The following is a 20,938-nucleotide window of genomic DNA, read 5'->3' as shown; positions in this document are numbered from 1 at the left end:
AGCATTTGTGGATAATTTTAGACTGCTGGCTCCTTTAGTTTGTGCGCTATCGTGCTTTAAACAGATCAAATAAAACAATACTTTTTATTTTTAATATTAATATAGGGAGGAAGCAAACATTATCGAATAAAGTTGTGCAGTTTCAATTGTAAATAACTTTTAAACTACCTTACCAATTTTAACTCGATTGGTACATGAACATAGCATATAAACTCAATACAAAAGTTATAAAATTTTTACTTATGTAAATATATTAACGAAATAAATAGTTTTTACTGTTGAATTTTATGTTTTTGACGTTTAAGTAAAATCCCGAAGTCCCGAAAAATCCCACGATTTGTAAAACCCAGTCCCGTTTGGCATCCCTAGTTTCGGCTAACAAATTTTTGAAATTTAATGCAAAATTTAGATAATTAAATTTTATCGGAAATTTCTTAAAAAAGTTTCGGTGTGTTTTGGAATATGCTGAATACTTATTAGGTTCGGTTTCGACCTAAAAAACCCCGGCTTCGGTGGGTCTACCAAGTGTTTCGAATATTTATTGTGAACTCTTTTATATTTATTTTTTAAGTTATATGTACATAATTTTCAAATGAGTTGTACTTTTCTACTTTTCAGTGACCTATTGTACTAAAAAAAGTACAATTCTACCAACATTGCCGTCCCTGGTGCACATGCTCAAAAGGGTGTCACATGTTCTCAAAATTCCCAATACAAAAGAGGGTAACATTTGTTAGCAAATAGAGCATAATATAATCACACATATACATATGTATAACACTGGTGTTTGTCAAGAGATTTAGAGAGCACTTTTAACATACAGAAGGAAGAAAAAAAACCAATTACACAGTTGTAATACTACTTGTTGTTGTTGTGGTGTTTGTGTTATTATTAAAAATATATAAATAAATAAATAATAAAATATTTATAATATTTGATTTAGTTAAATTAAAAATAATTTCTTAAAGGATTTACAATACAGAATTACAGAAAAAATCGAAAGAGAATCTACAGAATGAAAGAAAGTTCAGTTGATATGATTTTTTTACAACTACTGCATCTAGAACGTAACAAATGTTAAAGGCTTTCAATGTTAGTGAAAAGCAAAATTAAAAAAAAATAAAAGAATAAAAAAAAATGAAGCGAAGGACGTCTGTTGTACAGCTGAAAACGTAAGTGTGTGTGTGTGTGTTTACATAAAGTCGATTATTTGATAAAACTTGAGTATGTATGTAAGATAAAAAAAAAACGTTCATAGAAAATAAAAATACCTAGATTGGAAATAAATTAACAACAACACATAACGAAAAATCGAAAAATGTAACTACATATGTATATAGCAAATTGTTAAAAATTGACAAACATTCGATTGTTTTTTTGGAATCATTCAACTTTTAGAATTGGATCTGAACTGGAAGAGAAATTGCTACAAACAAAACAATAATAATATTTTATTTATTTAAATCAAATACCTGATCAAAAGTTTGAGTTTTTTAAACAACTACATATGTACAAAAATAATAGCTATCAAAAAATAAATAAATTATAAAAAAAATTAAATGTAAAAACTTCCACATATAAAATTTAAAACTAAAGAAGTTGATTGCATTTCGAGAATTATAACTATAGTTCCTAGACCTTTCATATGGATTAATTTTCCTCACATTTGTTTACATTTATTTGATTAGTGACAGCTTTAATAAATTGTAGAATTATATATTTTATGTTAATTAAATATGTAGTACATATGTACGTGTTTTTTAAAGATGGGATATACCAAGTTCGTCTTTCGTTTGTAACAAAATCAACCATTTTTGTATCAAAAAATTAATAATATTAATAATATTTTTTTAAATATTTATCTTTTATTTTTTAAACGTACACTATATGAAAGTAACCAATGTTAACATAAATGCTATTTTGTGTCCATCACAAACTGAAATAACTCTTAAAATTCTACACGTCCGATAGTAAGATTTAAATAAAAATTCCAACGGCAATATAGAAAATACTAGTTGAGTTCTTTAAAAACAACTCGTTGCACTTCCATAGAGATTATATAAGTATGTATATTTTACAAAAAACTTAAATTTTAGAAGCACCCAGACAACGTTAAGATCTAAAAACATGAATAAATACAAATTAATTCATAAGATCTGGTCACATACGTTTTACCAAAAAATTTCTTTTCTATTAAGTCCAGCAGATTTTAAATGTAACTACTTTACTAGTACGTTCCTAATGCATTATCTTGTAAGCTTTGATGATAGTCCAAAATAGATATAAATATAAGATCGCGAGTTCAACTCACAGCTGGGACGGTATTTGTTTTAAAACTGTTTTCAATTACAATATAATTTAAATAAATGTACATTATGTATGTTGAGTTTTATGTGTGACATGCAGATGATGACGCTCAACAAAATAACTAGGTCGAGGTGTACTGAGTGAGGCGCTAGATTATCAAACAAAAATGGTTTATGTTGGTGGGTTCGAATTGTTGTGGCCCAATCAAAAAAATGTTTCTTCTACATGTTTCGCTTACAAAATACTTTATTGTAGGACAAATTATAATTGGGACATTGTCAAGAGCCCATTATTATACCCTACACCACCATAGTGGGGAGGGTATAATGCGTTTGTACAGATGTTTGTAACGCCCAAAAATATTAAAGTATACCGATCGATTTGTAATCACTTTCAGGTCGCAATTTTGAAGATATTTCGATAAAACTTGGTACATATAAGTTTTTCGGCCCAAGGACCAAGCCTATTAGCTGAAAATCGGTGCATTATTTCACCTAGCCCCCATACAAATGTCCTCCCGAAATTGGACTTTATCGGTCATAAATGTTTAATTTATGTCACCAAATTTTGTTACGATCGGTCCATAATTAGTCATAGCTCCCATATAGACCCGCTTCCGAAAATCACTTTATCGTGCATAAATCTCTTAAAATTGTTGGTATACACACAAAATTCAACATAAATAACTTTCATATAGACATAAATCACACGACCTAATTTCATGGTGATCGGACCATAACTGATCATAGCTCCGATATAAGGCCCACTTGCGAAAATCAGTCACGAATATAAATTATTGATATTTTAAAAGAAAAATGTTTTTGGAAAAACATTTACTTAGTGTAGGGTAAGGTTTCTTACTTGTTATACCCTACACCACCATAATGGGGTCGCCCAAAAATATTAGTCTAACACCCACCTTAAAGTATATCGATCGACTTATAATCACTTTCTGAGTCGTCCGTCTGGCTGGTTGTCTGTCCATGTAAACCTTGTGCGCAAAGTACAGGTCGCAATTTTGAAGATATTTCTATAAAATTTGGTACATATAATTTTTTCGGCCCAAGGACCAAGTCTATTGAAACTGGCTGAAATCGGTCCATTATTTCACCTAGCCCCCATACAAATGTCCTCCCGAAATTGGACTTTATCGTTCATAAATGTTGAATTTATATAAGAATCTACACAAATTTCGCTTCAAATATGTTTTATATATACGAAATTCATGTCACCAAATTTTGTTATGATCGGTCCATAATTAGTCATAGCTCCCATATAGACCCGTTTCCGAAAATTACTTTAACATGCATAAATCTCGTAAAAATCTCCATATAGACATAAATCACTTGACATAATTTCATGGTGAATGGTCCACAATTGATCATAGCTCCCATATAAGGCCCACTTCCAAAAATCAGTCACGAATATTCATTTGCGATGTTTTTGAAAATAATTTTTTTTGCCCATTTACTTAGTGTAGGGTATTGTCGGGTATTGTCTTGACCGACCATACTTTCTTACTTGTTTTTCAGCAAAGTTTTTGCAAAATGTACATAAATACTTTGGTTACAATTTGAACTGTGCGTTTTTGAAATTAATACCTACTTATAGTCAGTACTAACTTGATGTTTTAAGCTTTCATTATTAAAGGGGGTTATTCACAAAATGGATTATTGTTACACAGTTCGATGTATTACAAACGAACTGCGAAATTGGACCACTCGTATCACAAAGTACAGTGGGCGGAATTATAATATTTTGGAAATAAGTCTGCAATTTCTAACTGGCTGATTTGATTGGCATACAATTTCACACATAATCAAAGATTTTAATATATTCTTAAATCTCTAGATTAAGCCTAGTTTTCATTAATATATTTTTTGTTAAACAATAATAAGAAAATCGTGTGAAAAACGGTTCAAAGCAATATCTTTTACGAGTCCGATTTTGAATTTGAAAATTAGGAAATTGTTGAATTTTTGTATTTTTTTTACAGTAAAACTGCTATTACTCTTTGCATCCTAGAAAAAAAGTTTATTAGAGAATTCATAAAGCATTTATATTTGAACAGCATCTCAACAAGGATAACTCTAAAATATAAAACGACTACAATATGCGAATTCAACCTATTATAGAAATTCTCTATTTGGGCTAAGTGTTCCAAAATCCCAAAGCTGGGATTCCAAAATGGGAAACAGTGTTGGATACCATTATGTTTTGCAAATAGAGATGCTAATCGGGACTGATTTGGTAAAGAAATCTAAAATCCCGAAAATTATAAGAAAGAAACGTACATAATTATGTCTTTGCAATTGATAGTAAATTTTTTATTTAGCAATTAATTTGTATTAGACACTAAAAAGCATACTATTGCATCTATGGTTTCGTCTGCCATTCTGGAACGAATTTTGTTTCCGACATATGCTGCTGCCGAAAAACATCTTTCATATTGGCAAAACCTTTTGCAAATACTTATAACAAATCTGCAAGTATTTTCCTCCTTCCTTCAGAAATAAAGTGATCTATTTCTTTTACAAGTACCAAATCTACATTATAACTTGGTTTCGTTATTGATATTTGGGTTTTTTACATTTATTAATAACACTGTGCCTCAAATTTCGGGTCATTAAATCTTTCCCGAATGAGACCAACTGGAAGTGATAGTAGAACATCAGTAGACCAAAACCCCCAAAGGGTTTTAAAAAGTTAGGTCGTATTTGAAAGTTATGCGCCTTTAAAGTTCAGCTTTTTTGAGTAAAAATTTTTCATATATATTTAATTTTTAAAATTTAATTTGTATTTTTTTTTACATAGTTTATATAAAAATGAACTACATTATATAGTTTGTGGTCTTTTCTGCTCTGGTGGATGCTCTGTAGAACCAGAATTTGAAGTAGAAACATTTTTTGGTTCACTTCCTGTGTTTTTTTCTCCTTCATCATCGTAATGCAAGTTCTTGCTCTACCAACAAATTTCCGCTAATACAGCATCGGGAGACTTTTTTCCTCGATATCTGCAAAATTTGTGTTAAAATGTATTGGGAAAAAAATATATATGTATATTAAAAATTACCTCATTTCAAATGGCATTGCAATTGGTTGTACTGTTCACCTTGTTCATCTGATTCGGTCGCTAGTTGCTGACCGAAGTAGTCTAAATGATGATGTAGGTAATGAATTTTGAGCGACATATTAACGCCTATTTTAGAAAAAGCATTCATCATTGCGTTAACAGATCTCTGATAGCTGTCAGACCTATTTGTACCCAACAACCCGCCAATAACCTCTTTGATTGATTGACAAGCAATCAATTCGTTTTTATTTAAAATATTATCAAATTCCTGATTTTTGACGGATTTTTTTAAATTTAAAAACGATATATTTTTCTGCTTTTCGGTAACGTTTTAGCAGACATCACTCCTTTTTATAAACATTTTAGGTTTATAAGATGATATCAATAAATATTTTGAACTTTTTAACTATTATTCCAGTTTTTTTAATAATATTTTATTCTGAGTTGTATTTATAGTAGAGATGCATTTTTTGCACCATAACCGTTAAATTTAAATAAATTAAATTGTAAAAATACAAGTCTAAAAGTATTGAGTAACTACTTTTGAGTATTGAGTACTCAAACAATATGGCAAATACTCGATACACGATACTCAATACTTTTACAGCAATATTCAGCAATTCTCCAAAAATTGCGTATCTAAGTACCAAAAACTATAAAAATAAAAAAATAAATCTGCAAAAAGTGTTAATATTAATGAATTTTAAGTATATTAGAACTAGAACATTCAACTAAAATTACTTTATATAAATATTGACTTACTTCAATAGATTATTCATAAAATATATATGAAAACTTTTTACTCAAAAAAGCTGAACTTTAAAGGCGAATAACTTTAAAACACGAGCTAACTTTTTAAAACCCTTTGGGGGTTTTGGTATACTAATTATCTACATTCATTTCCCGTTGGTCTCATTCGGGAAAGATTTTCTTGTTGCACAGTGTAATATCTTTTAGCCTTTGAGCAAACGAAATATTTTCATTTTGTTCGAGCTCCTCATCTGAGATAAAATCAATTTCGTTTGAAGAGGATTTAAATTGAGTTTTGTTAGATAACTTACAAAAAATGTGAAGAATTGATTTTCCAGAGTCCCACTCTAGGAAAACCAAAAATACCGATTTCCTTTATTAACTATGTTGTAGCAGGAGTTGAGCTTAAAAACTTTGCTGGACATCACTTTGCGATATTCGGGCATGTAGAATGTCAAAATGCATAAAAAGGCACACAAAAATGACACTTTACCTTATTTATTTATGAAAAACGGGATTTGGAAAATCCCGGAATTTAAAATTAAAAAATCCCGGGCTTCGGGGTTTAAGAAATCCCGAAAACCCCGGGATTTTCGGGAACGGGATTCCCCGTTTGGCATCTCTAATTGCAAATCATTCAAATTATTCTTTTAACAGTCCCGTACCAAATATGGACGTCATGTGCGAAATTCCAAAAAAGGCGAAAATTAGGATGTTTTGTTTGTTATTTTTTTTTGAATTGCGGGATTTGGTTTTCCTTAAGCTATGTATAGACGATTGCTTGACCTTTCAATATTGTCAAATAAATGTTCAGAAAATGTATAACAACTGCGTGAACTTACAATTTTTGTCTTGCAACGTTGTCAGAAAAAGCATTCTCAGTACATTGGAGGACAATAATGTTGTAAGACATCTGACAATCGTGTAAATACATTACGTTGACATAAGATAATTGTCAGACACTTTTTATTGTTAGATGTGCACATTTCATGCATCTGACTTTGCACAGTTGGGGAATTGAAAAAACGCGGAAATAAATATGTAACTTCTAAATCGATAGTCTGACTTTGATATGTAGTTGAGTTTAATTTGGAATTTCAACACTAAGGGTGGGGGCGGAGCCTCAAGGCAACAAAGTGGGATATCTCGGGTATATGGAAAATAAAAAATGATGACAAATTTTTGTTCTCCATCCGATTTGAAAGATTTATATATGTTTAGAATGTACAATAAGAGAGCTAAAGAAATATTTTTTGATCTCTTATAGTTAACGAGATATTCACATTTGAAAATTAAAATTTCAAGTTTTTTACACACCTTTGCTAATAGCGGATACAAATCTCTCCAGATATATATGTATATATTTTAATTAACAACAATATGTTTAGTATTACGATAACAGAATTGTTTCAAAATCGATACTATGACAAAAGTTATGTGCATTAAATTAAAAAATTTTAAAAAGTATTTTTTCCCCCGATTTTTTCGAAAAAAGTATTTACGTTAATGGTTAGATATACAGCAAATAAAAACAAAATAAATAATTTTTTGTACTTTTCTGAAAGGTAACATTTTGGGAAGTATTACAGAAGAAAAATAATTTAAAATTTTGTATTACTGTGAGGTCCAGAGCCATCCGAAGTAGACGTATTTTTTATATAAATTTAAACTTTATGACAAATTTTCTCTAATCGCATAGCTGCTTTCAAATAATTGAAACCTTTTTTGTATGATCCAATATGTTACAAAATATTTTGCCCGAATAAAATACCATTTTTTGGGATTTTTGAAAATTTTTTGGGAATTGTTGGATTGTCAAACACAATTCACTAATTTCTTTTTCACTTTTAAATTTTGATAAAAAATGTCTATATATGTTTCAAATTTCATCAAAAACGATTCATAAACAAAACTGTTATTGCATTAAAATTTTTTTAAAAAAATCAGCTAAGATTTTTTATTCCCATATTTTAGAAAAAGTATTTTATCAATTTATTAATTTTTAAAAATATTATAGTCTCAAAGTAAGACACATCGGATATGTTCAATTTTTAAAATTATCCTATTTCTTCGTCTGTATTCCGATTTCAAAAAATTACATATCTATTCAAAACATATATTCAAAACCCTCTATCTTGAAAAACACAACTTTTCAGGAGAGCCAAAAAACTGTTTTTTTCCCGTATTACTTGAGTTATTAAAATTCGGTATTCTACAATATTTTTTAAAGCAACTACCGAATCTCACATATAATTGGTTTTTAACTTTATGATAGATAGAGGGTTTTGCTTTTAAAAAATATGCAATGTGTATGTATGAAATGATCAGATAGAGGGTTTTGCACTTTAATAAAAATTAATTATTTTGATTTCATTTATGCCATCTGTCAGTTTTTAACGTGATTTATTTAATATAACTTAATTTATTTATTTAAACAAAAAATTGTAGAAAAAATGTCTTTATTTTGCTTTTGTAAATTTTTTTGAAGTTTAATTGAAATTGTTTTGAAATTGTTTTTCTTCTATAGTACTTCCCAAAATATTACCTTTCTGAAAAATATGAACAGATTATTTATTTTGTTTTTATTTTCTGTATGACTAAACATTAACGTAAATACTTTTTTCGAAAAAAAATCTCGGAAAAACTACTTTTTAATTTAAATGCACATAACTTTTGACTCAGTAGAGGTTTTTAAACAATTCTTTCTGAAGAATATTAAGAAATTTGAAAATTAAATATGTATCTTAGCAAAATTTAAGCTAAACTTATGAATTTTGGTACAAGGTTTTACTAGGTTTAATTTTGTATGTGCCTTAAAGTAGGTATGTACTACAGCCGTTCGTTTAACACTAATTTCGTGTTGAAGCGTTATGAAAAAAAAATGTATCGATCATAGAATTTAGTTTTTTTCCTAACTTAACGAAAAGTGTAATTGTTTAAATGAAATAGCACTAAAAGAATTTTCCAGGTTCTAAAAATAAATTCTCAAGGTTTTCTTACAATTGTCAGAACTCTATTGCTAACAATTTTTCATGTTCAGTACATTGCCAGATCTGACAACCGTCTATACATAGCTTAAGTCATATATCTGTTTCCACTTTTACATGGCGATATGTTAAAGAACAAACCTTTCATTGATTAAGTATTATATATTTATGCGTTCTACTATTTCACAATTTTTGTCTAAATATTTTGGAAATATCGGATGCAATTCACTTCGAATTTTACTAAAATTAACCTTCTCTTTTTAGAAAGTGCACTTTCCGAGCACTAGAAAAAATTTCAAATCAATATTTTTTTACGAATCCAAAAATAAGTAAATTTAAAGTTGAATATCATTTACATAACGCAATGAATTTATTTTACATCGGTACGCCTTTTGACAACAAATATTAAGATGGAAACAAATATACAATTTATGTACAAAAAATTCCAAAAATTAATAATTTGGAATAAATCATAGTATCTAAAACTGTTTCCCATTTTGATATTCCAGCTTTTGGAATCCCTAGCCCAAAGGGCCTAGTGAAACCCCTATTAACATATTGTAGGTTTTATCTATTTTGAATTTATCCTTGTTGGTACACTTTCCATAAAAATATAAATGCTTTATATGTATGTAAATACTTATATGAGATTAATAGGAAACGCTACTATGTTTTTTATAGGCCATTGATCAGGCTTTAAGATTACATATACATATGTTATATTTTTGGACAAACCATAAAATATTCGCAAGCGTTTAAAAATGTTGCATGACTACTTTGAGAGCCCACACCGCTCCTGAAGAGTTTCGTCTTCAAAAAATAAACTTGAATTATCTTCAGCCAGTTAAAAATGGTAGATATATTTCCAAAATGAAGAGTCGCAGAACAAAAGGTACTTTTTCGCATTTCTCCAAAAATTTTTTTTTTTGGTATTTTTTTAATATTTTGATTGAAATCTTCTAGACACAATCAAGTTAGCAAAATTTTTTTAATTTTTTTACTAAGTAAATGGGTTCTAAAACAATTTGTGCTTAACAAAACGTACAACACTAGTATAAATCGAAAAAAAAGTATTTAAATTCAATGTGTAATTTGTATATTAGATCAGGATTAAAAACATTCATTTAAAATATTATCGTTTAAAAAGAAACGCATAGAAAACATACTTTTTAATTTTGTTTTTAACAAAAAGTTCTTTTTCCGATATTAAAATGGTTTTATATCAAACATCCTTAACATTTAGTGTGGCCATAAGTCACCACATTAAATGTTAAGTTAGATATATCTATTGATAAGTAAGAAAGAAACTTGTTACCATTTCCAGGCTCATGCTGTTTTTTAAGGCGGCGAAATAAATAAAACTCAATTTCCCAAAAATTTAAAATAGGCAAAAAAGTACCTTTTGTTATGCGGCTCCTCATATAGAATATAAAGTATTTAGAAATCAGACGCTAATCCTATTGTCACTCAAATAAGACATTTTAAATATATCATCTGAATATAGATAAACTTATTGTGCTGTTTGTGGCAATTTCATTTTCTATAGTACTATAGATTTAAGTTTCCTAATTACACAGTATTATTGACATTTAATTAAATTGACTTAGTAATCCATAATATGATATAATTGTAAATGTAATAATATAAAAAAAACATACACACATATAACTACACAATAAATCGCAGGTACAAACTGATGATATAAGCTATATTACAAGAAGTGTGGCTCGGATTAATGCCTCAGATTAATACACTTGATAGAAAAGTGCAACTCTGAAAATTCGTTTAATGATAAGCCGTGCCGCATCTGCTCTCTTGTTTGTTACTGAGTTTACAAGAGGAAAAATTTTAATTTGTTTGCAGTTATTGCAATAAAATAGTTATAGTTATAACGGAAGTGTAATGTATTTTGAATTATCTTTCTAACCAACCATTTGGAAACTTTTCGAGTTATTATAAATTTCCCAAGGCCATGAAGAAAAAAAGCTGTAAAATCCGGAAAGTATCCGTTTCAAATTCAATTTTTTTTAATTATTGTAAATTTTACATAAAAATTTATAGAATAAAAATGTTTATGTTTTTATTAGAGGATTTTAAGGAAACTTCAGAGAAATATTTTCTGATTTCTGAAGATAAAATTTTATGCAAAATTAACCAAATGGTGAGGTTGGATTAAACTAACAATTTATTATTAATTTTTTAAAATAAAATTATTTAATTACAAACATAAATATTCAAAATTTGTGCGTTTAATATACTTGGGGTAAAAACAAGCTCAATTTTAGGTACTTCTAAAATTAGTTTTTGGGTATTTTTTGCGGAAAGCTCATACTAGTTAATTTCCATTTCCAGTTTTATAAAAAATCTACCAACAAATATGTTAATAAAAAAATGCAAAATTACCTTATTATAGTTAAATCTTCAATATACATACATACATATATTTGCTATGGTTTGAATTACCATTACATGTTTTACTAATAACTAAGCAATTTTCCAAACGTTTTTTTACTTTCATATTTTTTTGGAAAGACAATTCAAATTACTAAGGTTAAGATTCCATTATAATTAAATACACAATTTTATATTTAATATTTTGCTCTAGTAAACCATTTTCAAACATCATTGCTGAACTCATTAGTTACGTTAGAGACATTAATACAACTTGCCTTTATGTTCGTAAGGTAATCTTAAAGCTAGCTTTTGCTTTGCCAAAGTTACCTTTTACTATTACGAACATAAAGGCAAGTTGTAATAATTGCCCTTAGAGTTTTTTGGTAATTCATTAGTTATATTTTTTGATTTGTTTACAATAATACGCACTCTTTATATACACACTCAGCTAGAATTGGTTTTGACAATCTATAAACTTAAAACAGTCATCATTATTTCCTAAATTCCTTTACACTCTTGTATACAAAATGCTGCTTCCCTTCATGAGTAGGGTATATATAAGTTTGTTATTTCGTTTGTAATTTCCACAATATAATTTTCCAACCCTATAAAGTATATATATTCTGGATCCTTATAGATAGCGGAGTCGATTAAGCCATGTCCGTCTGTCTGTCTGTCTGTTTAAATCAACTTTCCGAAGCCCCCAAAAAACTTACAAAAAACTTGTGTTTCAATCGGTTCAGTAGTTTCGGAGAAGCCAAAAATATATTTTTGAAGCCAAAAGAAACTAAAAAAAAAATTTCAGTAGTTATACGGTAAAACAAAATTAATATTATAGTAAGAATTGTGCTAAATTTCCGAATTATTGATAAATTCACTGACATTTATTGTTGGGGGATAAGCTAGTTCATATGCGCATTTCACTGGTTGCTTAGGCCAGATCATTAGGAAACTTTTTCCCAAAAGCCTTTAGAAAAACTAAAGATATACAAATCACACTATAGAGTGTTTTAAAAAAATCATGAAAAATCGAAAACGGCATAAATTGTTTAATGACTTATTGCTTTATCGCCAAGATACATGTAATAGAACGAAATGAGATATCGATCATGAAAATCGATTGAAATCCTAACGCTTTTCTCAATTTATTACATTTGTCATACCTGGATCCAGTGTTTCCCTAGAAGGCCATTATTTTCTCTTCCAATGTTCTGCTTTAGATCTGCTGTTCCATAAACATACATATAAAACAAGGTAAAGTCGCTTTGTTGACCTAAGAGGAAATTTTAAGAACAACACAAATTACCCACTTATGTTCATCATACTTTTTCTTCTTCATGACCAATGCAATTACAGAGTATGCTTCTTTTACTTTGGTTGAATGTGTGATCGGCAAGGAGTGAAATTTATTTCCATTATGCTAAAGGACACACTTCAAGCAGCGTTTTGATGAGTCGATAAATAAACTCCGTTATCGCAAACACTTCTCGAATGAAATAAAACGGCTCAAGGAGTTCTTAGCCAACGGAAAAGAAGAGCAATTCAGCGTGTACGCACATTTATGAGCGTTTATTAGTTTGCTACCGCAATTGTAAAAATTAAATGAATTTCGATGTGAACATTTTTACACAGCATGGGGAAAATGTTTTCAAAATTCAATCAATCGAAAGAAGAACTATAACTACTCAATTTTATGTACATATAACAAACAAAAAACTAAAATTTTGTGAATACATAAATTTGAAAAGAATCAGTCGATTTTTATGATCGATATCTCATTTTGTTCCTATTACATGTGGCATTGCGATACGCAATAAATCTGAAATTTTTTTTTCGTTTTCGATTTTTCATGATTTTTTTAAAACAAAAAAATTTGCTATTATAACTACTACTGAGCCGATTGAAACGCAATATATAAACGGATTGAAGGTTAAAAATTTCCAAGTTTAATTCAATAATATCGGACTAGTTGTTTTTGAGTTATGACAACATAAGTGGAGAATAGTGGTTATTCAAGCATTTTTTTGCTGTTGACATTTTTTCAAAAATAATGTTCATAGAGAAATTTTGGATATAAATTTATTAGTTATTTTCCAACGAGTTCATTTTTCTATTATGAACCTGGCTGAAATCGGTCCATTATTTCACCTAGCCTCCATACAAATGTCCTTCCGAAATTGGACTTTATCGGTCATAAATGTTTTATTTATATATGTATCTCCACAAATTCCGCTCCAATTTTGTTACGATCGGTCCATAATTAGTCATAGCACTTTAACGTGCATAAGTCTCACAAAAATGTTGGTATACACTAATTTTTGTCGGTTAACTGTCCGAATAATTTAAAATTGACGATTTTCAAATAACGAATAAACCGATTAATTTGTGTCGATTAACCGATTAACCGAAATGTCTCTTTTTTGCAATTTATACAGAAATATTTTTTAAAATTTAATTTCTTAACTCGTGAACATTCCCTTCTAGCAATAGTTATTTGAAGTATAGTACGGAAAGTGAAACTAAGGAATTTGGAAATGACATTTTTTCTAGAATATTCTATGATGAACTTTGTGATAATGAGTTGAAGGACGACATGGTAATAGACGAAACTAAAGACATTACTGAAACGAGTCTTTTATCAGAACTTAACGATACTATTAAAGTATTCAAAATCTAAAAAAATATGCTTAGAAAAAACTAAAAAAGAACTGAGAAATTGGATACTTTTTATCGTGCCTTATTTTCGATTTTTCCAAATCTACAATCAGTGAGATAGTTTTTTCAAGTCAAGTTTAATTAAAACTAAAAAAAACTAGTTTAAAATTTATGCATTTAAATTAAATTCTTTTTTTAAAAGATTATTTTAGAAGATCTCCTTAAAATATGAAAAAAGAACTCACATGTGTATATTTTTATTTATTGTTTTGTTGAATTATTATGTTTTGTTTGTTTTTTATGTTTATATAAGTATACACAATTTGTGTTTTTCTTTTAAAATAGAAATTATTCGGTTAATCGAATAATTTAATATTAACCGATTAAATCTAAACCCCGATTAATTATTTGCTCGTTTAACCGATTAATCCAGAAATTGAATATCCTAGTATACACACAAAATTCACCATATATAACTTTCATATAGACATAAATAACACGACTTAATTTCATGGTGATCGGTCCATAACCCGTAACCCAACTTCCGAAAATCACTCAAAAAAAATTATTGAAATTTTACATAGTGTAGGGTATTATATGGTCGGGCTTGACCGACCATACTTTCTTACTTGTTTTAAATTGAAATTTGCTGTTATTTTAATGAATTTATTTACTGTTACTGAACTGTTTTGTTTTGAATTGTAAGTATTTGTATATAAAGTGTATATACTACATATGTATATATAAAACATACTAATTCACATTTGATTTCCTTAAATGTTCAATAATGATTCTGATCGAATTACGGTCATTTGGTGAACACTAGATATAATAAATAACATTAATAAAGTGATAAAAAAAGAGAGAGAGAGATCAAGAGATGTTACGGCAAGCATAGAAATTAACACTAAACAAAATTATTAATTTTGCCTTTTTGAGGGCGACATATTTTCAAAATAATTTAAAATATTAAAAAATATAAATCAAAAACTAAATAAATAAATAAACACCAACACCAATAAAAACAACATGCTAATGAATAATTATACAGCATATTTGAAATATGACGGTAAGTTTGAAAATATTTTATAAGTAAATACATTTATAAATGTTAACAATAACTGAAAAAAAATATATATATATACAAATCTATCTACATATATACACTGTACTAATTTGTATATCGTCCAATTCATTAGAGAACTCCCAGAATGAAAATTTGTTCCACAAAATTACCAAAACTCGCGTTTTTCACCTTTTGAAAGCCCTAAAAAACACAAAATTATGTAACTATTAATTACTATTGGGTTGATTATGCATGGAAACCTAACTTCAGTTGCGTTGTCAGTTGCCTAAATGATACATATTACCAATTTAGCAACTGGCTAGCTGCCATTTTCCAAATTGGCAACCAGAAATTTGTTTTTGGCCTATGGCAACGCAACTGAAGTTCGATTGCCATCCAAAATCGACACACATATGTACAAACATTTCTCTGAGAACGCCTAATGGATTTAAATCACACAACAATTTCAGAAATAAATACTGCATTTTAATGCAATGAATTTTTTAAACACATTTTTCGTTCAATGTGCTTTCTACAATTTTAGTTTTTTATCGTATTTAGCAGGATGCACTAAGCAAGGTGAAATCAACAACACAGCTGATTTTTATTTATCTATTTTGAAAGTGCTTGTGTTTTGTCAAACTGAATTTATTTTGAAAAAATAATAAATTTTATTTTCAAACAAAAAAAATTTAAATCAAAAAACATGAATGAAAATGTGAATAAAAAGATTTCATATAATGAAATTTGGATAAAGCACGTTGTTCTTTTTCAAAAATAATTTAAATTTAACGGCCGTTTCTTAGTTAATATGCAAAAATAAAATTTGTTTATTTTTTATTTGACAAATTCAATTTTGACAAAACCCATGCTCTTGTCAACAAGAAATATTGTGTTTGTTGTCGAAACGCTCTCACCATACTTATTACATCATGGTATTTAGAAAATATAAAATTTTGGCACGACTACTATGTCTAATATTCTTTTCACAAAAAACCTATTCACATTTTTCATATAAAAATAAAATTTGTCTGGAATTTATATTTTTTTGTATTTTAGGCCAGGGGCGGTCAAATTACAGCATTCATTTCGATATCGAATATTTGTAATAAAATGTAATAAATTTTTTTTATGCCTAATCTCAAATAAGGAAATAACTTTTACTCTATATCGAATGCGGTAATTCGGCCTAGGACAATTTCCAAAATACTAGGGAACTACAAATTTGTAATGTTTTATAAGAATTTCAAAAATATAACGTTTTTTGCAATAAATTCCAGATGAATTTTATATCTATATGAAAAATGTGAATAGGTTCTATTTAAGAAGAATATATTTAACATAGTAGCCAAAGAGTTTGAATTTAAAATTTAATATCAAACAAAATTCTATACTTTGAACGACATTGAACAAAAAATGCAATTGAATTAAAATTAAGATTGAATTAAAATGAAGAATATTATACATTTCTGTAACCGTTGTGATTACGTCTGTAACCGTATGTACATCTAAGTTAGGTAACCAAATATAACACAATTATAATGTATTTAAATTCCTTAATCATTCCCATGACTATATATGTAAGTCATTTGAAGTTACAAAAAGTGAAAAAGCGAAATAAAATCAGCATGCCGCTCTATAGAGTATGTGAGGAAAAAATATTGTGAACATAGAAACACCTTTAATTTTTGGGCGATCTGTCTTGGAATTGACGATATATGTACAGTAGATCGTACCACAGTGGTCCAAATGCTCAATCTAGCCGGAAAGAAGTCATAACTCGATTTTGCAAAGCCGTACCGACATGAAACTTGGTACGTTTATAGATTTCATCAATATAAACAATCAGAGAATTAAAAATATAGATGTTTGTGTATGAATGTGTGCTTTTTGGATGTAAATTTGTTTCTTTGTGGGTTTGTTTGAAGCCTATAGACTGCTAAACGGCTGGATCGATTTTGCTGAAATTTTCACACCGTTTTTCAGTATGTGTGAAAGGAATTAAAGGCTACCTTTCATTAAAAAATTTGAAGTGGGCGAAATGCCACGCCTACTTTAAAAAATAAAAATACAGGTCCTTCCTTGTAATGGACAAGTTAAACTCTAAATGAAATAAAAATCGCTTAATTTATGTACATTAGGCCGGGTCGATTTGTATGGAGGATCAAAAAGTAAAAAATCGTATAGCAGAAACGCAATCTACGGAAAATTCTAAGAAAGTTTCCTCAAGAAACCATAGGTCTAAAATCAAATCTTATCTTGCGCATTTCGTCTTTTATCCAATAAAAAAAACTATTAAAACAAAAATTATATTGAAATATCATTGGATAAAAGACGAAATGCGCAAGATAGGATTTGATTTTAGACCTATGGTTTCTTGGGGAAAATTGCTTAGAATTTTCCATAGAATGCGTTTCTGCTATACGATTTTTCGTGAAAAAAAATCTACCCTCCCTAATGTACATACATATGTATGTATATAGAGGAAGACAACATAAAAATTAAAGCTTAAGTCCGATAAATTACCATTTGAAATTCCAAATAGAATTTGGACATTGAACAAAAATTTCACATTTAAATCACATATGAATGTACATAATTGCATTTTTATTTCTCAACAAAGCATATTTTATGAAAAATTTAAACAGTAATTTTTGCTATGTTAATTACACCAACAATTTTGTTTTAATTGTTATTACTATTTTTAACGACAATTTCAGTTGCACTATTAAACGTCACTTGAGATATACATACATTTTTAGCAAAGAAGCAATTACTTGTATTTGAAGAAATACAATATCAATGCTGGTATGGCTAACGGGTTTTTCAACAAGAACTTTGTTTTTCAATTGTGGCAACACCAACAGCATGATAGTTTTGACATTTAGTTTTTTGACGTATTCGTTGTAGATGCATTGGAAATTGTTACAATGAATTCAATTTCATTTGAAAATCGCATTAAAATAATTAAAATACACTATGAAAATGGTGGTTCTGTTCGCTGGTTTTTCTGAAAAAATAATTTTTTCAGACGAAGCCCATTTTTACTTGATATGGTATGTTAAACAAGTAAAATTGCCGCAATTGGCCAAAAAGTGATTACAAATTTTGATGAAAGAGTGGACATTTGCCAGATATCATTTTTTATTCATAATAGCCGAACTTTTCTCTTCGTAATACAATAAAAATATGAATCATCTTCATCTAAATGTTTTCTTTTATTTTGTTTTTGAAAACAAAGTTCTTGTTGAAAAACCCTTTATTTAAAGAAAAAAAAATATGCCGTTATGTACTATGGATACTTTTGAACATATTACCATACAAAAAATTGCTTTTGATACATGAAAATTACTTTTTACCGGCTAGATTGAGATTTTGAACCACCGTGCGCACCTAAAAAAAATCATCGTACACCCCCTAATAAATAAAAGTATTTCAGCAAGGCAGTTTTTTTTTTTGCCAAACGCCTTTTTGATTTTTGTTTATATCTTTGGCATTGAAAGTCGGATCTTAAAGTATGATATATCAATATTTTTTTTGTCTCGAGAAGACCAATATTCTGCTCTACATACATTTTTCCGTAACAGCCTTGCATAAATATTTTATATTAGGGGTGTACGGCGCACTTTTTTTCGCTTGTAAGGTGGTACGCTCTAATGTACAGTGTCTCTATACGAATTTATTTATTTTTTTTAGCATAAACCTATATTTTTTATGATCTAACAATAGTTACACAAATAATTTTTAAATTCTAGAAATAACTTTTTATAGATTTTTATTTATTTTACAAAATAACTACAGCACTTCCAAGAAACGGAAAAACCCCATAAGAGGTCACTACAGGTACCTCACAAAAGTATACGAATTTTTTGTTTAAATTTCCTCTTAACTTGTGAACACGTGTTGTATTATTATCCTGTTACAATATTTATTAAAATTAGCTTAATGTTTATTTCTTAGTATAGGCACGCATAAACGTGTACAGGAAAATTTGTATAAAATTCTACAGATAAATCAAAGAAACATATTTTTTATATAAGCAAAATAAAGTTGGATTGATTAATTAATTATTTATGTACCAGAAATGTGAAATTAATGTTCTTCAGTAATTTAAACTGACAAATTCTAGATCGAAATTCTTTGAAAATTTGATACGATAAGGTCGTCCGAAGCTTCTGTCAAATGGAGAGGAAATCTTTGGGAAAAAACCGCCACAGAATAAAGAGTAATAATTTGAACAGTGGATTGGAAGGAACAAAAATCATATTTTAAAAGTTATTTTAAAATTGTTTAAAAGGTATATGGAACTTCATATCGGGATCTTTGAGAAAAAGACATTTACTTCTACATAAACATTTCATATGGTGAATAAAATATGTACAATTAAAATTTTTGGCAAAGTGTAATGGAGATACATATGTATGTATGTTAAGTAATACAAAATCAACTATAACTAATGGCTTGTACCATGTTTTGGTGTTGTATAACTGCAGTACAAGATGGGCAGGCAAATATATAAGTCCATTTTGCCCGACTGTTACACAAATGGGCTAAAGATTCAAATAATTTAGATTCAAACAAAAACATTTCACAATAATGCACCCTAAATCTCACAAATGTGGATTTCTTATAACAAAATTTTGTAATGATCGATCCGGCCATATAGGCCCACTTCCGAAAATCACTTTAACTAGAATAAATCTCTTAAAAATTATGGTATTTAAATAAAATTCAGTACAAATAATTTTTGTATATACAAAAGTTGTGTCACTAAATTTTATAACGATCGGTCCATAATTAGTCATAGCTCCCATATAATGCCCACTTCCGAAAATAATTGGAATGAGTATCTATAGATTTCTTAAAAATGTTGGTATTCAAATAAAATTTAAAACACAAATAGGTTTCATATATACAGAAGTCATGCCACTTAATTTTATGGCGATTTGTCCATAATTAGATTGGTGTAGGCTATCATATGGTCGGGCTTGACCGACTATACCTTCTTACTTGTTTTTCTTTATATTTGAAGAATAAGGAATATAAAATACATGTTTCGCCCATAACGCTCATTTGAAGGGGAATTGCACAAAGTTAACCTGAATCGTGACACAAATTAGCCAAATAAGTTCCTAAGTACATAGTAGATGTCCCTAAAAAAAAATTTATTCATGATCTTATGTCTATAAATTTAGTTGAAATACAAAGAATCTTGAAATGCGTATACTTTTGTGAGGTAAAATTTTAATTTTTTTTTTGCAAAAAGTTCAACAACTTTTAGTAATAAATATATGTGGGATTTCGTGTCAAATGAACAATCTTTTAAAACAGATGTCTTCCGATCGGGATGAAATTTGCACCAAGGTTAGCCTATTGGATAGTAATTTAGACACAATTTTTCAACAAGATCGGTCAAAAACTCTCAAAATTTTGTCTCATTCATGTAACATATTACCTATTGTTCTTAGCAAAATTTGTTATTTTAGATAGCTATTTCTTCAATCTTTCGAAAAAAGAAGGTTTTTTTTTGGAAAATCAAAAACGTTTTTTTGACTTATTTTTCAAAATGGGCCCTTTTTATTTTTCAAACAAAACTTAGGTCTTTTCCTTGAAGATGTTTTGTAAATCAAGACATACAATTTTTGACTTTTTTTCAAAAATAAAAAAACTTTTGAAAACATATAATTTTCAAAAATTATATGTCTAA

General features: G+C 28.4%; 1 protein-coding gene across 1 annotated transcript in view; it reads left to right on the top strand.

Moving 5' to 3' along the window:
* Nucleotides 1-904: 904 nt before the first annotated feature.
* Nucleotides 905-20,938, top strand: part of LOC135962851 (serine-rich adhesin for platelets-like) — a 191,291-nt gene continuing 171,257 nt past the window's right edge. The window contains exons 1-2 of the mRNA XM_065514755.1: nt 905-1,172; nt 15,217-15,234. Of these exons, the coding sequence (XP_065370827.1) occupies nt 15,229-15,234 (6 nt within the window). The 5' untranslated portion in view covers nt 905-1,172; nt 15,217-15,228. The remainder of the gene's footprint in view (nt 1,173-15,216; nt 15,235-20,938) is intronic.

The sequence above is a fragment of the Calliphora vicina genome, chromosome X (assembly GCF_958450345.1).
Source record: "Calliphora vicina chromosome X, idCalVici1.1, whole genome shotgun sequence".
Taxonomy (NCBI): Eukaryota; Metazoa; Arthropoda; class Insecta; order Diptera; family Calliphoridae; genus Calliphora; species Calliphora vicina.
This window is presented reverse-complemented; position numbering and strand designations above follow the sequence as displayed.